The 21,430-nt window shown below is 42.8% G+C and overlaps 2 protein-coding genes across 2 annotated transcripts; one reads left to right on the top strand and one right to left on the bottom strand.

Annotated features, from left to right (window-relative positions):
* The first annotated feature begins 5,527 nt into the window (after positions 1 to 5,527).
* On the top strand, positions 5,528 to 12,941 carry irak4 (interleukin-1 receptor-associated kinase 4). The gene is made up of 11 exons (XM_084554507.1): positions 5,528 to 7,638; positions 7,720 to 7,865; positions 9,123 to 9,275; positions 9,739 to 9,899; positions 9,982 to 10,046; positions 10,128 to 10,242; positions 10,339 to 10,448; positions 11,108 to 11,294; positions 11,614 to 11,676; positions 11,881 to 12,045; positions 12,774 to 12,941. The coding sequence occupies exons 1-11, from the start codon at positions 7,478 to 7,480 to the stop codon at positions 12,834 to 12,836; spliced, it is 1,389 nt and encodes a 462-aa protein (XP_084410633.1). The 5' UTR covers positions 5,528 to 7,477; the 3' UTR covers positions 12,837 to 12,941.
* A 150-nt stretch (positions 12,942 to 13,091) lies between these two features.
* twf1a (twinfilin actin-binding protein 1a) lies at positions 13,092 to 20,617 on the bottom strand. The gene is made up of 9 exons (XM_084554508.1): positions 20,503 to 20,617; positions 19,403 to 19,483; positions 19,072 to 19,250; positions 18,071 to 18,166; positions 17,814 to 17,918; positions 16,065 to 16,190; positions 15,414 to 15,564; positions 15,191 to 15,312; positions 13,092 to 14,324 (listed from the first exon to the last, which is right to left on the bottom strand). Exons 1-9 carry the CDS (start codon positions 20,525 to 20,527, stop codon positions 14,157 to 14,159), a joined length of 1,053 nt encoding a protein of 350 aa, XP_084410634.1. The 5' UTR covers positions 20,528 to 20,617; the 3' UTR covers positions 13,092 to 14,156.
* Positions 20,618 to 21,430: the final 813 nt, after the last annotated feature.

Genomic DNA, 21,430 nt, shown 5'->3' with positions numbered 1-21,430 from the left:
TTTCTATCAGACTCAAGAGGTTGCTTAACAAAAGCTTTCATTTTCTTCTACTCCACTGTGTATTGCGATTCCTTCTTGGTCGGAAATGTCAGGGAAATGTAAGAAATTGCAACATGGGAGTTGCAATCTCTTTGTGGCTGCAAAGCGATGGAGATTAGCACTGATGAGCGTTGGATTACAGGGTCCCTGCTGGGATGTCAAAGGGCCTCGCTGGCTCCTTTCACCTCCGCCCTCAGTGGAGCAAAGCGTCAGTGGCTGGGGTTACCTACCGTCAATGATTTGCTTCAAGAAGATCAGAAAGTCTTTTCAGCATTCAGGGTCACTACTGACCTCCAGCAGCTCCTATTCCCATGAATCACGCCCCAGTTATATCTGGGGGAACAACACAAAAAGATCCCCCCCAAGAAATCTGGATTCAAACCACAGAGGTTATAGGCTCAACGAGAACCACTCAGCTCTCTAGAGTTCTGACCACAGGGAAGTGGGGCGTTGGGTACATACAATGGAAAGGGGCGGTTCTCAGTTCAAAACAGATACAAGATACAAACTGAAAGAAGAATAGTGGTGTTGACAATGTAAACAGAACAAAAGCATCTTGGCCTGACATCCAGAGCTTGGTGAAGCAAGATCCAGCAATTGATTGATTTTCATTCACTCCATAAGCTGATTAATTACTGTTTCCACTTGGGCAATTTAACAGTCAGCAAGCCAAATCCAGAAAAGTTTGTCATATTTCAAAGTTAAACATTTTAGATGGATGGTGGAATAGTCAAGATAGAGGCTCACAGCAAGGTAATACTTTAAGATAACACATCCACACAGACACTGTGGGATCCTTGACATCTTGGAGAAACACTATGGAGACCGCCGGGCCACACAATAGATCGGCATGACACATTAACATATGGAAATGTCACTTAAGACCAATGAAGTGTTCACACTACCAGTTAAAAAGCAACTGGCTACAAACTGATGTCTGATAGTCGTTGACGCAACAATTCAAAGTTCAGCTGGATTCTTTGTTTCTTCTGGATTCTTCTTTTCTCTTTCAGCCTTTGAATTGAATGTGTTTTTTTTTTTTTACCAGTTAATTTTTAAATGTATGATATCGTAACAGTGTTGATGAGCGCTTGAGCCAACAGTGTAGTCGGCCACACTTGTCCATTTGGTAATACTGTTGTTTGTAGTGTCAACACAGTATTAGTCTGGAACTTTACACGTCTCGCTCTAAAGAAAACGGTACAGACATGTAAGTAACTAGGCAGAGCTAAAGGCATATTTTCTGTTGTGTATGTAGGATGATGAAGCTGTCCTCATACAAATGTCCAACTGTAAAAGTCAAGGCTGATATGAAAAGATATGAAAGCAGAGACTAATGAGTCAGTTCAGTTGAATGGAATCAGGTCATAAGCACGAACTGGGTCCAAGGCTCTGGCAAAACAACAGAATAAAAGTTGAACCTGGACCTGGCAATAAAACCTGCACTCAGTTTTCATTGCCACTCTTCATTAAACTGAAAACATGCTCACATAAAAACACAATAAATGTCCCCAGAAATCTCTTTCCAAGCATCTTGTGTTAAATTCAGGTGTGTGCGTCGACGGCTCTGCCTTGCATGACTAGTGGCATTTTGGCAGATGTCCCAGAATATCTTGCTAATAAGTAGCCTGAGCAGAGGAGACTGTTCTTTCTGTCCTCATGCTGGTGTGCTCTGCTGGACAGACCGTTTTTGGGATCGCAGCCAGAGATTTTTGAGGAAATATGAGAGGGCAACCTCCTGCAATCAGGCAGTGTCGGTGACCACTCGAGTGCAACGCAGTGGCGGGCTGCCACTCAAGATGCCGCCGGATCTCTGTGTGTGCGTTTGCTTCATAGTCCATGGGAAAACTGGACAAGGAAGCTGCTGTGGAGGCACCTGCAACGTAATGTTCATAATTAATTGAGAAAAACAAACATGATCCAAATTTCCGGTCGTTTCTTTAAATGATTACACTCAGAAGCTCTGCAGAAAATTATAATTGTTTTCTTTCAGTGATTATTTTCCATGTCATGTTTGATCAGTAACCAGTTTTTGAGCAGTTGCAGGCCACTGCTGCCCTCTATGTGTCATCTAGGTAATTGCAGTGTACAGTGTACTCACATTTGACCAGAATTAGAGATGTAAGAGAGTGGAGGGGCTCTTAAATTATATTACTGCTATAAACATTCAAAAATCACTGAACGCCGTCCAACACTAAGGCTATTAAAATGCTGTTCACTCCCTGGGGTACTCTTTAAAAAAATACATTTAAGTGGATCAACAGTGCTCCATTTTGAGAGGAGGCTCCCTGCAGTGAGCTCTGAGTGTACATCGGTGGCACACTGCTAAAAGCCTTGTATGCACAGGCAGCAGACCTATACAGTCACATTGAATCTTCTGTTCGACCCTGTAGCTGTGCCCATACCCCCTGTTGCTCCTCTCTGTCTCTCTGAGCGGGTCCTCCCATTCATTTGGCTCATTTGAATTCCAACATGAGGGACCTCTGATGAGCCTGGTGAACTTGTTGCACTCCGCGACAAGACTGCTAATTAACCGCAGCCACTGTACACCTCAAGCATTTGGTGATGATTTGTGGACACAAGTCTGCCAGTTTTTATCTAATGATGTGGATACACCTGTGTGAAGCCCATAATTACTGAGAGCAGTGCACGCACGTCAGAGGGTGTTTTGGTTTGTCGCATGCCTAAATACCTGAGTCTGTGACATCTTGATACTTTTCCCAAAAAACTTAATTGTTCTTCAGTAGCCCTATAATTTGAAATTGTCCTCAGCTCCTCCCTGAAAGCATGATTTTAATGGGACTACTTTATTGAATATATTAAATTCTGAGTGACAAATTACTGGCACCTGTCCAAAACGGCTCAACACTTATAATTAAAACACACAAACACAAAACCCAGCTGCAAAATTTAAAAAAAGAAAAAAAGAGAGAGAGAGAAGCTGTGTCCACAGCTGCACTGTTTGGAAGTAGCCAACACATTATACACCGATCAGCCACAACATTAAAACCACTAACAGGAGAAGTAAATAACATTGACCATCTTGTGACAATTCAATGTTTTACTGGGAAACTTTTGGACCTGACCTTCATGTGGATGTTAGTTCAACATGTACCATCCAGCTAGACTAGACCAGACTAGACCAGGCACCCCCACCCCATAGCAATGACACTCCTCGATGGCAGCAGGATGCAGCCTGACACAGGCACACACACAAAAACGCTTTAGGAACAACTCAAAAAACATGAAAAACAGCACAAAGTGTTGACCTGGCCTCCAAATTCACTAGATCCCAAACTGATCAAGTACCTGTGGGATGATCCACGGAGGCCCCTCCCCTCAACCCATAGGACCCAAAGGCCCCCACTAACAACATCCCGTTACCAGACACCACGGGACACCCTCAGAAGGCCCATGTCCATTCTCTGATGAGTCACAACTGTTTTGGAGGCACAAGGGAGACCTACACAATATTAGGAAGGTGGTCATAATGTTATGCCTGATCGGTGTATATCTTAGATGGATAGGTAAATGGTAAATGGCCTTGGTTTTATATAGCGCTTTTCTACCTATTGGTACTCAAAGCGCTTTACAGTCACAGATGCATCTACCCATTCGCTCACACAAACACACATATTCACACACTCGGAGCAACTGGGTGTTCAGTGTTTTGCTCAAGGGCACTCCGGCATGTGGCACAATCCGGGGATCGCTAACCCTCTGGTTCGTGGACAACCTGTTCTGCCTACTGAGCCACAACCACCGTTGATTCAACGTTATGATTATTTTGGTAATGATAATTAATGACGGCTAATCCTATCTCTTTGGTTCTAACAAGCTCATCTCTCCTGTTTTTTACCATGAAGGCATGTGACCATGATCATCATATGACCTCCTCTGATCACCTCCTCCACCGCCACTCTGGCCCTTCTCCCTCCACTGCCCCGTTCTCAAACTTCAGCGGACCTTGCTTTCTGCTCTCCCTAGCAGCTCCCCCTCTTCTTAAATTCTTCATCCACTATCAGATCCTTTCCCCCGTTTTGTTTCTTCCACTCTCATAATCATCTTGTGCCATATTTCACTGTTCTGTTTTGCTGCCAGACTTTCTTTTGTGAGGATGTTGCTCTCCCTCCTCCCTCCCTCCATCCATCCGTCCCTCCCTCCCCCTATCATCAGCTCACTCCTTCTCTGAGCTCACCACAGGAGACTGGCCTGGTGGTATGCAGTGTTGGGATCCAGCATCTAAGGTTAGAGGAGGCGTGCAAGAGACGATTAGGCACTTCAAAGACTGTCCTGTGCACAGGTGTGAGGGTTTTCCTCCACTGGCAACACAATGACACACACACACACACATAGCATTAATCTAAAAACTTGCAGCTTGCGGTTGCACGTCCCTGTCAAACGTGGAGCTCTTTTGACGCCACCCCCCCAGGCACCAGGCAACATATTTACATTACAAATATTGCACCTAGCTGCTCACCACATCTGGCTTGTGTTTACACCCCAATGTAGCACACACACACACATTCACACATAATTACAGAGGCGCAGATGCACACTGCAGCTTACTAACCACGCACTATCGCTCTCATGAAGTCACACATCATTTTACACGGGGGATTAATTACACTCACACACACACACACTTGAAAAATTAGATGAGATAGGTTTCATGACAAACAACCGCTGACAATCTACCCATTAAACTCATAAATTCAGAATTATATGTTCGTGAAAGTCCCTATCAAACATCAGGAGTAAAGACAATACACTCTCCTGGCCACCAAAATTGCACTAATGGCTCTCATTATGCTTTTCCACACAAAATAACTTAATTACAGTTTGCTCACACATGTGGTGCAGCCTTCTTTTTATGTAATCCGGACCATGTGTCGGCTTTGTCACCAGACATAAAAAAAAAGCCATTAAAGAAAGTCGCCTTTAGTTTATGAGTCACACGCTTTCATTGTAAAGAGCATCATTTTTGGTGTCAACAGTCCAAATGAACAAGCCTGCGTGTGACAGCTGCCTCTCCCGGGCTCAGATCATCTCTTGTACGCCGCCTGCCAAGGGGATAAACTCAAACAACGCTCAGCAGTGAAAAAGCATGTAAGACGCCGCTTGTCATCATCGGCATCAAAATGATATGTGACGTTCAAGGGTTGCTTTTGGGTGGGTTCTGGCTGCTACATTTATGACGGCAGCGGTTCCACAAATATTATTTACAACAAAAATAAAATTTTGTAATTCTTTTTACTTTTATGTGAAGCCAAGATGACGAGTGTTAGGCCACTTTTTAATGACTATGTCAACTTTATTTTATTTCTTGCATTCAAACAAAATATTGAACGTTCATTTAGATGGAGGTTAAGTGCAGTGAGCAGTTCATTTCTTTAGTGACTTAATAACTTCAAGTTAAACTGAAAAACTTGGATTTTATTTTCATTTTTGTCTTAGTTTTTTAGTTTCTGCACAACTATCTAAGTAACACCGACAGCGTGGTTTTGTAATCAGTCGGTTCAAAGCTTTTATTCAAAGTGAATGACCTCAACCATCCCATCAAATTTGGTGTCCTCACATTAGTGCTGTAACCATTTGTCATGAGAATGCTCGCATGCAAATGAGTCCATGTCTTATTGCATGTGTTCGTAGTTTCAAAGCGTATTATTTCTCCACACACCTCGCAATCCATCACACCCCACCCATCCAGCGAGACAGCCAGGCCCTCCAGTCCACACGGAACTGATCACAATTCAACAAACACAGGGTAAATAGCAACTAACACGGCATAAACAGATCAGGCATCGCTGGCACACACAGGAAAAAGTGGTACTGTGAGCACTTCAGAGCAAACGCTTGACTTTGTTTGCCAAATTGCAATTAGGGATCGACACAAGTTGAATTTGACGGGGTTGTTTGTTTCACGCAGCTCTGAAGTTTCAAAGCGAAGAACGAGTTCGAATGCTTTTCTTTTGTCTTGCAATGTGTTTGATGAACGGTTGAAAAAAAAAATAAACTGCCTCAAGGGCTCCATGTTTCATCAACTCCATCAGTGACCTCAGAATACTGGAGATGACACAGTGAATCTAATATCTACATATATGATTATAGTTGTTATAGTTTTATATGTTCATAATATATTTCTAAAGTTAGTTTCTCATATGTAGCATCGGTGCCTCCAAATTTTCAATTCACACACATGTCAAAGAAAATTACAAAGGAGTCAAATAATGTGACAAAATACAATATATAACTTTTTAGATGCAGAACTTGTACACACACATTCAAAACGTGGTGCATCAAAAATCGAGACGAATCGAATCATCCTCCTGAACTGCTTTTGTTCTTGAGAATGCGTTTTAGATCATTTCATGTGATTGATGCATAAAAGATTGAAGGCAGGTTCACATTAAACCCCTGGAACTTGAAGCATAACACAGGTCTGTGCTCCAGTCCAACATACAGGGTGGTGAATGACAGATGAGGGCTGTACGGTAAATCTGAAAAGATACAAGCGTTTATCATGTCTCTGCGCCCAAGACGACCAAGAATGTGTCACATGGAAGTCAAGTAATGGATCTGAGGGAAGAATTGTAAACAGTTTTAGTTTACATTGTAGATATCACAGATACTATTAGGGGTCTTTGGGAAAAGTAGGGGACTGAAACCTGATCCTCAATCCAGACATCAGGAAGTTGTGAAACGGAGCAAATCATATGCCAAATGTACAAAAAGAGACACTCATGAGGTTCATCACTCATCCAATACTTTAGGCCTCTGTGGTACTATCAGGTTCCTAAGATTAGTTTAGCTATTTTCTAGTGTATCTAAAAACTGGTCAAGTGTCAAAATTTTAAATATGGAATTGCACCTTTTTGGAATACTGAAATATCAGGTTTACTCGTCTTACAGGCTTTTTTAAACCTAATTCAGGGTTAAAAAAAATCCACAGCTGGAGTCATAACCAGGGAAAAGTCAGTCTCTCTGTCATCCACTAGAGGGCACTGTGGTGCTGTAAACCTGTGATGTACAGCTAGATCTCTTTCTTTTCCCTTTTCCTGTGGAGCAATAAACTTTAAAACTCACTAAGAAAAGCATCGATATTAGTTATGCTTTTACGGAACCGTAGGAACACACAGCGGAGACGTTTCATGCTGTCACCTTTTTTTTTTAAATGATCATTTCCGCATTGTAGGTGGAGACTTTGAGTGGGACAGCCCTGCGGTGTTACGTTTGGGGAAGTTGCCCAATATCGGAAAACACATTTTATCTCACTGTCAACACAAAAATACCAGTTTGCTGCTCTTCTGCCTCTTTCTGAATGCACTCGCCGGAGCATAATTAACCTATATAAGCTGTGAAACATGTCAGAATGAGTTGCAGATAAAATAAGTAAAAAAAAACAAAAAAAAAACACAAAACAACGAAACTTCGCCGGATGGATAATTCACCTACTTCCTCTACTTATATTCGTAACATCAGTTATGGTTTACGCCGTAAGTTGTCCGACTTTTTGGACCCCCACGATATGTGGAAAGATGTGATTGTGTCCATAAGGAAGCCGAGCGGGGAGCTGAGGTACTCCCAGCACCATGTCAGGTAAGACACTGATAAACACCCTGGTGTGTTGTTTACTGATGATTTGAATGAAATTACAATCTATCCGTTGTGTATCCACAGGAGATTTGAATGTCTCGTCGCCCAGGGTAAGAGCCCCACAGTGGAGCTGCTTAATGACTGGGGGACCACCAACTGCACAGTGGGTGAACTTGTGGACATTTTGAAGAGTCACAAGTTGATGGCTGCTGCAAGTGTCCTGCTACCTGGTATGATTTTCAAAAGGCATCCACATCATTATCACAGACATGTAGGCAGACAGCTAGGGCACATAGGTTGGGATACATGAAGTCATCTCCTCAGCCGAATGTACCTCAAACATACAAACGACCTAAACTCTGTGGCATTGAAGCAGGGCGCCCCATGCGTCATATGTTAAACTAAGCAACACACAGGGTCAACCTGGCCGAGGTTCAGTTCTGATGTTCACATAACTACTGTTGGCACACTTTTCCTTCCTTGGACCACGTTTGTAGGTACTGACCACTGCAGGACAGGAATACCCCACAAGAGCTGCAGTTTTGGAGGCGCTCCGAGTCCTCCAGTCGTCTAGCCATCACAATTTTTCCCTTATCAGAGTCACTCAAATCTTTCCACATTTTTCCTGCTTCAAACACATCAGCTTTGAGGACACATTATTCGCCTGCTGCCTGATATATTCCACCCACTGACAGGTGCCATGATAGCCAGATAATTGGTGTTATTCACTCGCTCAGTGATTGTGACCAGTCATAATGTTTTGGCCGACCTGCGCGTGTTTTTCATTACCTCAACCCAGACCTCTGCATAAGATGTCTTCTCTGTCCTCAGCCATTTTCTGATAATAGGTTTACTACTTTTGTATGGCTATTATCCGTAACATGTATTTGTCTCCCAAGTCTGATGTTCATTTCCCTCTAGTATAATACCACAATCAGAAAAGGAGCCTCCATTCTCAAAAATTGGTGATTGAGGGACATCCCCGGTAGACAACAAAATAATCTGCTTCTTCTACTCCGCATTTTCTCCAACATCTTGAATCTTAATTTCTCTTTTGGGCTGGTGTCAAAAAAGTGTGTGTGTGTTGTCAGCATATATGTCGCACAGTGGGACAAGGAGAACCAGTATTTCACGCCTCTGTATGTTTTCATTATTGTGGAAGAGACAATAATCATGACTTGAATCTAAAATTAAAGCTTAGAATCTGCACTTAAAGCACTTTTCTTCAGTGTTGGCTTTATTGCACAGAAAATTGTCAGGGACTGAAACATTAATCTTACATTAAGGACTGAGAAGTTTTCCATTTGCACTGCAAAACAAATTGTTTTTTTGGAGAAATCGGGGGCAGAATTGCAAAAGCAAGGACTTCTCTCTAAACACTGGGCAGTAATCACGGCTGTTTGAGCATCCATGCTCTAAAAACTACTGCCCCATATGTGCAAAATAACTTTTCTAGATATCTTTTTTTTTTTTTTGTCCACCCACAGTGGAAGAGCTCACATCAGCGGAGACACAGCCGGTCTCTCCAGTAAAAACGGACCGCGCTCTTCCAACCATCCTGCTGGAAGAGAGAGAGATGCAGACAGCACAGGTCACCTCTGTCCTGCAGCCAGACGTACCGCTGGAGGACAATGAACCAGGTAAATGAGCTTTTTATTTTTTTCAGTTCAAACTAAGTTCAGCCTCCTCTTCATTTGGCTAATGTTTATGAGATATATGTATCAGCTGAAAAAACCCCAGTTCAGTTTACTTTCATGTTTTGTCATTTATGTATCATATCCTCCTCGTTGTGAGAGGAAGTTGCACATTTGACACAACACTTGTTACACCTCTGTGGCCCTCAGAATTATTAGTATGTTAACGATGATCCTGGATGTGGTGAAACTAAATATTTTCTCTGTAGGAATATGAAGTAAACTTTTTTTCTTTTTTAAAAACAAGGCTGATACAAAGTAATTCAGAGAGGTAACACTTTGATTTCTGCACAAGCAATCCACAAATCATGCTGCGTCATTGAAAAAACTTGTGATTTATTTATTTTTTTAGAAAGTTGACCAGCAGGTGCCAGGACTTGGGTCTTCATTTTTTTAATGCTCCCCTCAGGTTTCTCCAGTTTCCCGTACAGCGAGTTGATGAGGATTACCGGCAACTTTGACGACCGTTCCTCATCAGACGGGGGCAGCCGAATCGGAGAGGGAGGCTTTGGGACAGTGTACAAAGGTCTCCTGAACAACAGGCCTGTTGCAGTGAAAAAACTCAACCCGGTAAGTGAGAATAGTTTAATTCCAAACACATTATTTTGTAGATCTTGTAAATAACAGCACAAAATGTTATTGTCTCATTTAGATGGATGACATGACGCCTGACAAGCTGCAAGTTCAGTTTAACCAAGAGATCCAGACTCTAAAAGTGTAAGTTCCATACATCTAGCTCTCAGCATGAAGCCAACTATACATAGTTAAACAATGTTAAACACAGTCATTCACCCACAGGTTGAAACACGAGAACTTGGTTGACATGGTCGGATTTTCCTGTGATGAACAGCACCTATGTCTAGTGTACGCCTTCATGGCCAACGGCTCTTTGCTGGACCGACTAGCTTGCCTAGTAAGCACCGTTCACTGCTCCGCACACACTCTGGTGTCTAGTGCATGAACCTTTACATGGATGATTAAATCATATGTTGTTGTTTCTTTCATTCAGGACGGAAGTCCTCCATTGTCATGGCAACAGAGATGCTTGATAGCAGAAGGGACAGCTAGAGGTTTGGAGTATCTGCACTGCAACCACCATGTCCACAGAGACGTTAAAAGGTGCACTGAGTGGGGTCATTATTAGTGCCCTTTTAAAGAACATTTTCTTAAAAGAATAGTGTTTGGAAATTGCGTAAGCTAGTAAGATTATCTGAACTAAATCATCCCCAGTCTTGTCGGCCGCAACTTTAAAAGTGATGAAATATGAATGCATTACAAAATATTGTTCAATAATATGATCGAGAAATGTGGCATTTACTTTACTAGTACTTTTATACACTGATCAGGCATAACATTATGACCACCTGCCAAATAGAACACAAGATGCTTATTTGGTGGTCAGTGGGCATAATGTTGTGGCCGATCAATCGGTGTATTTGATGTTGTGAGTACATTTTGGTGCCAATACTTTTACTCAAGTAATAGTTTGATTCCACGAACTTTTAATTTTTTTTCACCACTGGTTTCATATGCTTTTGTTCAAACTATATCAACTAAATATTATATCATTTTTTTACATATAGGATTTTAGATGTATTTGCCAAACTAGCTATAGTGTCACATAGTATATAGTGTCTCTTTTCATGCAAAGAGAGCCAGTATGCAGATTTAACTCGTCCTTTAACATCAGCAGACAGATATGACTTTATATCACATATTCTCTATTATTCTGTGTGTGCTCTTAATCTTAACAAAACCTTTTTTTTTCCCCCCGTCAGTGCGAACATCCTGTTAGATGAAAACTTTGTGGCAAAAATCTCAGACTTCGGCCTGACGAGAGCATCGGCCAAGCAGACGTCATCCACCATGATGACGGACAGGGTCATGGGCACCCGCGCGTACATGGCCCCCGAGGCGCTCCGAGGGGAGATAACACCAAAATCTGATGTCTTCAGCTTCGGAGTGGTAGGATTTCTGCAGACGCACGGATATTACGTTGGGAACAGAGAAACTGCCGCTGTAATGCAGAATACAGAACACTACTCAGCAGTTTACTTGAGTGCCAGGTTCCCCCAAAATACTGACACATTCATAATCGCAGGACACAAACATGAACAGTGTACATTTCTCCACGTCCGTGTAACTTGAGCTCAATGTTGTTTATCATCTTTCATTATTTGATTGATTGATTTCCAACTATATAATCCACTCTATCCAGCATACATGTTGGAGTAATAAAAGTTTTCTGTCTGCCAGATTAACCTCCTCTCTCCACCATCTACAGGTGTTGTTAGAAATATTGTCTGGACTCCCGCCAGCGGATGAAAACAAGGAGCCACAGTTCCTGGTAAGTTGCACAAAAGCGGCTTTCACTGGGTATCAGTCAAGCTATTGTTTGCGATTTGAGCTTATTAAAGACTTAGTATTTCATAAATAAGGCCGCATTATCAGGTAATAGAGTTACTGCAAAGGACTTGAAGCTACGTCTTAGATGCTGTTTGAGTGTATCTTACCAGTAATACTGTATTTTCTTATTCCCACAATCTCCCAGATGGAGATGAGGTACGACATAGACGATGAAACTGAGGACCTGACTCTGGAGGACTTCGTGGACAAAAAGATGAGAGACTGGGAGCTGAGCCAGGTGGAGAGTATCTACTCTCTGGCCTGCAACTGCCTCCACGACAGGAAGAACAGACGGCCACTGATCAAACAGGTACAGCGTGGATGGACGCAGGCAGATATTAAAGTGTAAAGGTCGAGCTACTGTGTTGGAAGTTGCGCCAGTTTCTCTATGTCACCTTGAGCTACATGCCTGCGTTATGAGCTCCGGGAGCATTAATGTAGAATGTGGCAGGGTGGAAAGAGCAGAATGTCAGAGAGAGTAGCGCAGCAGAAATAGCCCAAACTGAGACATAGAAACCGATCGCTTATTTAACATTTGTCTGAGCTTCATCACTCTGATCATGTAATGAAGAGACAATGAAGTGTTGTTGCTTCCAATCATCATTAATGGAGTGCAGATAAACTGGAAGTATGAATATAATATCAGACAAATACAACAATATTGTATTTGTTAGTTGTTGTTAGTGGGGGCCTTTGGGTCCTGTGGGTGGAGGGGATGGGCCTCTGTGGATCATCCCCCAGATACTTGATCAGTTTGGGATCTAGTGAATTTGAACGCAGGTCAGCCAACACCTGGGAATGGCTGCTGTCATCAAGGAGTGTCATTGCTATGGGGTGGGGGTGCCTGGTCTGGTCTAGGTGGGTGATTGCCATCTTGTGACACTGAATTATCACCAGATGGTCAATGTTATTTACTTCTCCTGTCAGTGGTTTTTAAAATGTTGTGGCTCATCGGTGTATATCCTGAATTAGCTTTCACAATACACTCAAGTTTTTTCTCCCTAAAGTGCTAAGAGCTGTCTCCCTCTGTCTTCACAGGTCTTTTCAGAGATTCATGGAGTCGTTAAAAGCATTTCCCTGGACTCTCAGTCACAGCAGTGAAGCGTTACAGAAGAGATTTGTGAGCCTGCTCCCATCGGTCGCAGTGCACAGACTGACAACTGTATCTCCAACAAAGTGTCATATAAATGATTATTGCTTGTTGACTGTGACGGTCAGTTGCTTGCATTTTTAAAGGATTTCTTTTAGATGCGTATAGCTTTGTATAGATGCAATTATTGCAAAAGTAACAGTACACTGGAATGACAAACTTTTTTATATTTACTGTGGGGATATTTAAAGGAATAAATGAACACGTGTGATTTAAATATTTTATTTTTCTTCATTAAAAGAAAGATTTGTAAGAAAACAAATAAGACCAAACATGATTTTTCTTTCTATTATAATGACACTGTATGTATATAAAGGGATCTTCCCTTCAAACATGAGGTGAGCTTAGTAGTTTGCCTAATATTAATCAGTAGACCAGTGGATGTGGCAACACTTTGATCAAGGTACTTATATTATTCCCTTTTCCTATCCGGTTAGCTTGGCATTCCCTCTTATATATGGGGACCAGCGAAGTCAGAGTGGCTTCCTCTTAGTGAAATCTGAGATGTATTGATGTAATATTTCTGGAAGCCCCAGTAATTTCCACTGTGATCCACGCTGACAATCACCAGAACAGACCGTTTTCTGAATCATAGAGCATCACACAGCTACAATATGTACATTTACAGCACTTGCATAGAAAAATAAGTTTCTCAGCAGATGATTTTTTTTTTTTCCCATGTAAACCACAGTTATATCAAAAAAGAAGTCAATTTTCCAATATAAAATGCACTGTTAAAACGAATCAATAGACACAAGTGGGATCATTAGAATATTTTCCGCTTTGGAGCACCTCATTGTGCAAACAGTAGGAGACGAATGTTGGGACACATTAGACGCAGGAACATTAAAGAACACAGACTTAAGGAATGCAAGTTAAGAATTCGAGCATGTGAACTCAAAAAAACAGGGAAATTTTATCATATTGGCGCAAGTTCACATTAGTCGCACTAAAATAGTTTAAGCTGGCAACGATGTAAAAACCTCAACTCTGACTTAGTTTGGGCCTCTTTGAATCATTTGTTGTGGATGTACATACATGAACAGGCTTCCATTTGGCGAGCTACAAATGGAAATTCTGAAGTGTGTCATTGCTCAGTTGTCCTTGGCGTGCATAGTTGGGTCTCTGGGTGAACTCTGTGGGAATTTGAGGTTGTCGTCTTATTCTTTTAAACAAACTTGTCAAATATGATTTTTCCCCAAATCACAGGAATGTTCCACTGTGGAACGTGCTCAGGGTGGAGGTGGTGGTGGTCAGGTGCTGAGGTCTGCTTAATCCTCCTCCTCTCCCTCTCCGTGTGGTCGGGTGATGCGGCGCCCGCCCCTCTTGCCAGCGGGGCCTTTGGGCTTGGCGAAGGCGGGCTTGTGTGCGTGCTGCTTGGGATGCACCTCCTCGTACATGAAGTCACTTGTCAGTTCATCTCCGCTTTCGATTTCCAGCTGGGAGACAGAAAAATGCACATATGAGCGTGAGACGTAAGGGACTGCTGAACCCACTACCGGTGCCGCTGTTCAAGCAATGCTTGAGCCAGTTCCAAACTCGTGTGGCGTACAGCATTCTCAAGAACTTCTCACCCAAACGACAAGCGAAAGATTGACTGAGCTGCAGAAAGAAAGTTGCATCCCACTGAGGATGGACTGCATTTCCTATACGTGGCCATTGTGACTGCACTTTCCACGCCCCCTGAAGACTAATGTCAGCTGCAGAATTCATGTGGTCATGTGGCTAACCATTTACGCCCGTTGATGACGAAGGATCTCACTCCTAGGTCTAGGTCTGCATAAACAATATTTCTTCAATCAAACTGCAAGAGAGATTACAATTTAAGAGTTCAAATGGACATTAAATAAAATAATCTGATAAGACTAGATTTGTTTAAATGCCCCCAACCATCCATCAGAATGTAATATAGTAGAGAAGCGTTGAATCTTGTGTAAAGTTTTACTCCACATGGAGCAAACATATGCAGAAATAGTGTGTTCATTTCACCCAGGGAGAAATGAACTGATAAACTGTTTACATGGTCATTAAGCACCAATGTTTTCCTATTGAACAGATGTTTACTAGATGTTCTCTTCTCCTTCTCTCTTGTCTCCGTCTCTACCCAGTTGACCTCAGTCAGATGAGTCCCCCCATATGAGACGGGTTCTGCTCAAGGTTCCTTCCTGTTAAAAGGGAGTTTTCCCTTGTTTGCTCAGCAGGGGGCCTAAGGCCATATTTCAGGCCAGTGAGCAGGACTCACTAACAAAAGCAGATTGCTGTGCTGATCACCGCTATCTTTTAATCCTGACAGATAGTTTCTTACCTTTTTCTCAATCTCAATCTTGAGCTTGTTTTCCACCATGTCGACCAGGGGATTTTTGCAGCTGGAATACAGCATCCTCTCTCGGATGCTGCACTTGTACCCAGGCATAGAATAAATGAAGACTGCAAAGACAAAGGACAGAGAGACAGTGAGATGAGAAAACATGAAGTACCATTCAGAGTTTTTGTTGGAGGCCCAAACGAACTTGTGACAATGTACTCACCTGTGGACTCCAAGTAGTCGCCCTCATGGGAATGTTTGTAGAGGAAGAAGTGGTAACGTGCTGTATCTTTAGGGATTCTAAGAGGCAGGTCTTTCAACTCTGTTGGCTCAGTGTTGTACAGCCGAATCAGTTCCTGTTCAGCATCTACTAGCTGTGGATTAAGGAAACGAAAAGTTACTCTCAGTGTAGACAGAGTACACTTGCAACCCTAAAATTCCTGCTTTGAGCACCAGGCCAATTAGGAAACTAAAAGGGGTGAATAACAAATCTCCTCTCCCTCTCACGCGTGAAACATTTACTCAACAGCAGCCAGGAGTAAGTCTTCATTGGATAGATAGAACAAATTGGTTTTCTGCAAAGCTGTTACACCCACAAACAAAAGGGGAACTGGGACGTGGCAGCAACTGTGCTACAATTATTCCTTTGTACTTTGCACTGATCTGATCTTGTGACACAAACCCTCTGAATTTCAATGAGAAGAAAGAACACAAAGGCTTTTGGGGGCAAAATGAGTGACTCATTGTGTCGATCTATACGCCACTCCTGACCTAATACCTCTCGAAGATTAGATAAAAGGACGGATTAGCTCAATCAAATTAGCAGCCAAGCAAAGGCAGCCTCTGCACAGAAGATTTGCATTTAAGAACCCACCAGCTGTACGTAGTTGATTTTCTTGTCCCTAAAACGTTCGAGTGCTGCAACAGCGTCCTTGTGAATGGGGAAAGCCACTCCCTGCAGAGTCTGCTGCTTGGTGTCCACGCTGATGTCCGTCTGCACCTGAACACATCACAAACACAAGAGCCACTTGAGCTTTCTGCCATCCCGCCATCATCAACATGAAACACCGCATAAGACACAAACAGTTGTGGTAATGAGGGCTTTGTGCGGGCTGATCAATGCACTGTAGTGAATATTTAATGTCCCCACAAATATCACATGGATCATATTAACATTAGAAGCTAAAGTCAGAAATAGTCAGGTCTTTATTGGTAACATGCAATAACACCCAAACAAATGTCTGAATCTACAAAGGGAATCTGTACTATATAGTAGGTACACATTTTCTAACATGCTCTTGACTTATTGTGTTCACAATAATGTCATATATGGAGACAGACTCATCGCACTTTTCTCTCAGAGAACAAATATAATTCATCTTTTGTCATAAGGAAGCACAGAGGGCAACAAACGGCTTGAATGCAGGAGCTTGATGATTACAGATGAGGCGCTTGTATCGGAAGTGGCAAGGGCCCTCTGTGAAATCACACTGAAAACTGGAAACGCTGAAAGGATTACACTGATGGATTGCATCTATTTTTAGAGGCCCACAAAATGAAATGCCGTGCAAACACGCCCAAGCCTCTCCGACGTAGCTACCTCGCATACCAAAAGGGATTGCGGGTCTTTCATCCATCTGCTTAGTAAAAAGGCAGTCAAGTCTCCGAGGCATGGCAACGATAAATATTTCAAAGCCTCTTTTTTCATCTGGCCGGTACAGATTAATGGTATATTATCTTCCCTCAACAGCTGGTCAAGTGGGACAAGCAGAAACGTCACTTCCCATTTGTTCTGCTGCTTTTAATTGACCATACTTTGGAGAGGGACTGCACCACTCAAAGCACTTCCATATATGGTGGGGAAGACAGCGCTTCTTGTTTATGTGGCTGGCCAAGAGAGCAGCAATTAGAAAAAAAGTTTTGTTTCACACAAAAGAAGAAGAGTTTATTTTTGGTGCATTTTTTAAGAACAGGTCACCAAAGTCATTAGAGTCAAACTACAAATTCAGCTTTCTTTCAGAGTTTATCTGGCACAGTCCTTTGCATCAGCTGCATAAACACAGATGACGACATCAGTAGCATGCAACAGATATCACATTACGGTATTTGTTTATCTTATCACAACAAAAGGAGAAGCACAGCTTGTCTGTGCAGAATCGCTGTTGATTAGGCTAACTTAAACTTGCGACTGAACAACGTTTTTTAACGGAGCTATGGGTGTGAGGTAATAGATTCACCTCTGCCAACATCCTGCTGCTCTAATGCATCAGCATCTTTGCACAGTGTTGATACTGCCAGGCAAGCATATGCACACTTTCAATGCTGCTGACCTTGTGCTGTTTGGAAGGCTGCACCGCCGGCCTTCATTGATACCCCACACCGTTTCCGGTGGGACTTGCACCTCGCCCGCAGGAGATGTGATTAGGGGGAACGCTGCTGCGGGCTGAGATAAGCGGTTTATTTTCTACCACTGACACCTCAAGTGCAAGGGTGTCATTTTTCCAACTTTTCAGAATTGAAACAGAGAACGAACCTAATCCGCACCCAGCCCAGGAACAATTCAAGCCAGGGAACTTGTCAACAGGCCAAGAGATTAAAATCTGAATCAGCGGTCTGTGTGTACCTCATTGAGTTTGATCTGTCTCAGTTCCTCCTCCGCAGCAGTGAGGGGCAAAGGAGCAGCCTGTGAGGTCAGATACTTCCTGTAGCCACTGAGGTTCAAATCATCCTAGAGTGAAAAAATAGCAGTTACACATCATATCGGAACTCACACTGACTCACTGACACCACTATGAAAACCATAGCTCTTATCAGTGTGCTCACATTGTTACTTCTTAAGTTTTGTGACATCTTAATTTAAAGGGCTGCTGCGTGACTGACCTTTGTGGTGGCGAAAATCTCATCCTTGATGTGGCCGCCTCCGAACTCTTTCTTCAGTGTGGCTCTGGTAGCAGCATATAACATTTTATGTCGCACCTATTGAGGATATGAACAAAAATCTCTATTACTGAGCAAAAAAAAGTTTATTGCTTTTACATACATGTAAATATGGGACAGCTTTCATGCCATCCTTGAAGTCCCTCCAACGATATAGTTATTTTTATTATCTTTGGTATTATTTACAGGATCTTCACTAACTTTGTTGGTTCATCACTGCATTACCTGTGTAGAACTTTCGTCCACCATAACACGTGGTACACCTTAGACTACATAAATGCGTCTGACTTGACCTAATCAAACTGAAAACACGCTTCAGTCAAGGCAGCAGAATGTGTGCCCTGGTTGTGAAATGATTTTGCAACTTCCAGGCAAGCCTCAACCTGAAGCGCTGCGCTTTGAGCTCGAGGACAGGAATGTTAAGCTCGGCTATATCACTCAAAAAGTGAATCTGAGGGCTCGGTCCCGCAGTGCAGCACACTTTTATTCTGGTCCTGATCTCCCCTTCGTTCAACATGTCTCTTTCCACTGCAACAGTAGCAACATGTTTGTCTGTCATGGCCATTCTGAATCGCAACACGCGTCTCATGGAGTTTCAGTCACACCACATGACAGTGACTTACTGTGGGTGACATTGTGTGAGACAAGAACATTTGCATGACAAGAAAACAGTATAATAATCAGTCTATCTGATGTAAATGCACTATGAGAGTGAAAGTCAGAGATGAGGGCTCGAGGCTAAACGCTGTGTTTTAGTCGGAAAACGCCATATTCTACCCATATTTAGATTTCAAGAGGTCTGGTAGGAAGTAATGAATGCATGCAAAGGCGAGCTTCCGTGATGTGGTCAACCCCACCCGTCTGATACCCAAAACAGAGGAGGACAAATGCCAAGACGAATGGGGAGCTATTCATTAAAGCCGGCACAGGCTGGGTTTTCTTACAGTAGAGTGGTCCGGTGACCAGGCCAGGAAGACCCACTCGTAGCCTTGGTTGTTAGTGGAGTCCAGCCGGTAAAGAATATAACAGGGCACGTCATCCTCGAGGAGGGACAGCACTAAAGAATCATACTCCTGGTCCCACTTCTTTGATGCTTTTCTGGTGCCGCCCAGAGCCAGCTGCTCTGGAAAGCAGATGTGCACAACAGCAAAAAAAAAAAGTCAGCTGTGCAGATGTCTGTTAGTCATGCTGTCATTCTGAGTCAACACAGAAGTATCACTTAGGAAATTTTTTGGCATAAGAGGCCGTAAACAAAAACTCTGGGACACTACTTACCATCCTCAATGACGATTTTTAAGACTCGATATTGATCTCCGCTCCTGGCACTGGCAAAGATATCCTTAACATCATTCCCCGCTGAGAAAAGACAGAGAGAGAGAGTCTTATTCTGTTTTAAACAGATGCATGTCAGCAGGCAACAATGCGCTCTGGTTAACATAACCATATTCAGTCATGAATAGGTCCACACCTAAAAGAATCAACCAAATTGTAACTTCGTAGTCAGAGGGGGAAACACCTTGGTTCCAGTGACTGAATACCGATCACTGTTGATCCTCAAGCCCGGTCCCAATAAAACACTTTTTCATTTGCATTCAAACCACAGTCTAAAGGGCTTTTGCTGCAGTGGCTGCAGTTTTGTGCACAGACATACTCAGAATCGCTTTCCTTTTCCTTAGTATACTCTAGTTGTGTGCAGACAAGTCAAATTGCAACGGCCTCGGTATGATCCTGCATACTTTCAAATGCAGGATCATTTCAGTCACAACTGTATGTAACAAGGTTTGCACAGACTTTTCACATCGGCCTGTCTAGTATGAGATCAGCTTATATTTGTTTTACCCGAGGGGAAAAACAGCCTGTAAACAACTGTGCTTCTATTTAGCCATCTGTAACAGAAGGTCACACCCTACCTGAGTTCATTCCTACAACAACAACGCGAGGGTAATATCTGTGCTATTAAGGGAAACACCGGCAAATACCAGGGCAGCAGTTTGTTCAAATGAAAGGCGTCGCCCATCCATTCAAAGCTAAAGTAACCTTTCAGGATGTGAGAGAAGCTGTGGCACAAATATTTATGTGGCAAAGCGAAAGAAGTATTTAACGCCGTCGTGTTTTATGTGGCTGGTAAACTGGCTAAACACTCGGGGATTAGGTTTCCTGGTCCTAAAAGTGCCCAGACAGGACACCGCTGATCTCTCTCTCACACACACATCACGGTAGCTCTAAGCTAGCTAGGAGTGGCTAGCTAACTTGACGCTAGCTTCTCGTTGCAATGAATTGTTGCAGGCGCTTAAAGCCCAGCCCGAGGGGCACTCACTCGCGCCACAAATCACATAAGAGACAGAGACAACGAAAAGACGAGAGGAAGCGTCTACCTTGAATGCCCGTCTGATGTGACATTGTGTCTTTCGTCGGATAAAGGACCGATGCAGCTGATCAGGCGAAACCAGGGCAGAGAAGCAGGAAGTGGACTACACGGAGGAGACCCGCCCCGAGCATGTCGTCATCAACACCGAAATCACATGATTTGGTCAAAAGGAGTAAAAACCCATTTATTTATTTATTTATTTATTTATTTATATCGTTAATGCATTTACAGTTTGTTTTCACGTTTGTATTTACGTGGATATGTTTGTTAGTCGAGCATAAATGTCTTAAATAAAAAAGGAACGAAAACAATAATAGAGGAAGTATTATTAGCTTTAAGATTTACTTTCTCTTACAAAAATGTGGACGTCTGGATAAATTACAGTATTTATTCCTGGTTTTTGATGAGTGCTGGATTTGAGGACTTTTAATGCGTTTCTAGAAGTAGTTTTTGATCCAGGCTGATTTCACTTTCAGTTGACTGACTGTCTGACTGACTGACTGCGTGGCGTCAAGAATTTGTTGGTAGTCTAATTACTGGAATGTCTTCCTTCCTCTATCTATCTTGTACCACCGGCTGCTGCACAATCCCAAAGTGAATATTTATACCTCGATGATCACAAGACCCTCTCCCATGTGGACACTGGTAAGGGAAACTATGTGAGAGTGCTGTTTGTTGAATACAGCTCAGCATTTAATACCATCATTCCCTCCAGACTGGCCTCTAAGCTGTATGACCTGGGTTTCCCGTTCAGGGAGAAGTCCAGCAGAAGGAAGCTGGTTCGAGTGGGTCACCACCAGTGATGGGAATAACGGCGTTCAGTAACGAGTAATCTAATTAATTACTATTTCCTCCGTTACAACGCCGTTACCGTTACCGACAGTTAAATGTGCTGCGTTACTTGCGCTGTCAGCCAGCCACAAGTGCTGCACATG

Source organism: Chelon labrosus (genome assembly GCF_963514085.1).
Source record: "Chelon labrosus genome assembly, chromosome: 11".
Lineage (NCBI taxonomy): Eukaryota > Metazoa > Chordata > Actinopteri > Mugiliformes > Mugilidae > Chelon > Chelon labrosus.
Note: the sequence above shows the minus strand (reverse complement) of the source record. Positions and strands in the feature narration are given on the sequence as shown.

Excerpts from the sequence above, each read along its gene's own strand:
- irak4 (XM_084554507.1), top strand. The coding sequence starts at position 7,478 with ATGGATAATTCACCTACTTCCTCTACTTATATTCGTAACATCAGTTAT. Across the intron at positions 7,639-7,719 it reads TACTCCCAGCACCATGTCAG|GAGATTTGAATGTCTCGTCG; the intron begins GTAAGACACTGA and ends GTGTATCCACAG. Across the intron at positions 10,047-10,127 it reads GAGATCCAGACTCTAAAAGT|GTTGAAACACGAGAACTTGG; the intron begins GTAAGTTCCATA and ends ATTCACCCACAG.
- twf1a (XM_084554508.1), bottom strand. The coding sequence starts at position 20,527 with ATGTCACATCAGACGGGCATTCAAG. Across the intron at positions 16,191-17,813 it reads GACAGATCAAACTCAATGAG|GTGCAGACGGACATCAGCGT; the intron begins GTACACACAGAC and ends TGATGTGTTCAG. Across the intron at positions 15,313-15,413 it reads CGACTACTTGGAGTCCACAG|TCTTCATTTATTCTATGCCT; the intron begins GTGAGTACATTG and ends TTGTCTTTGCAG.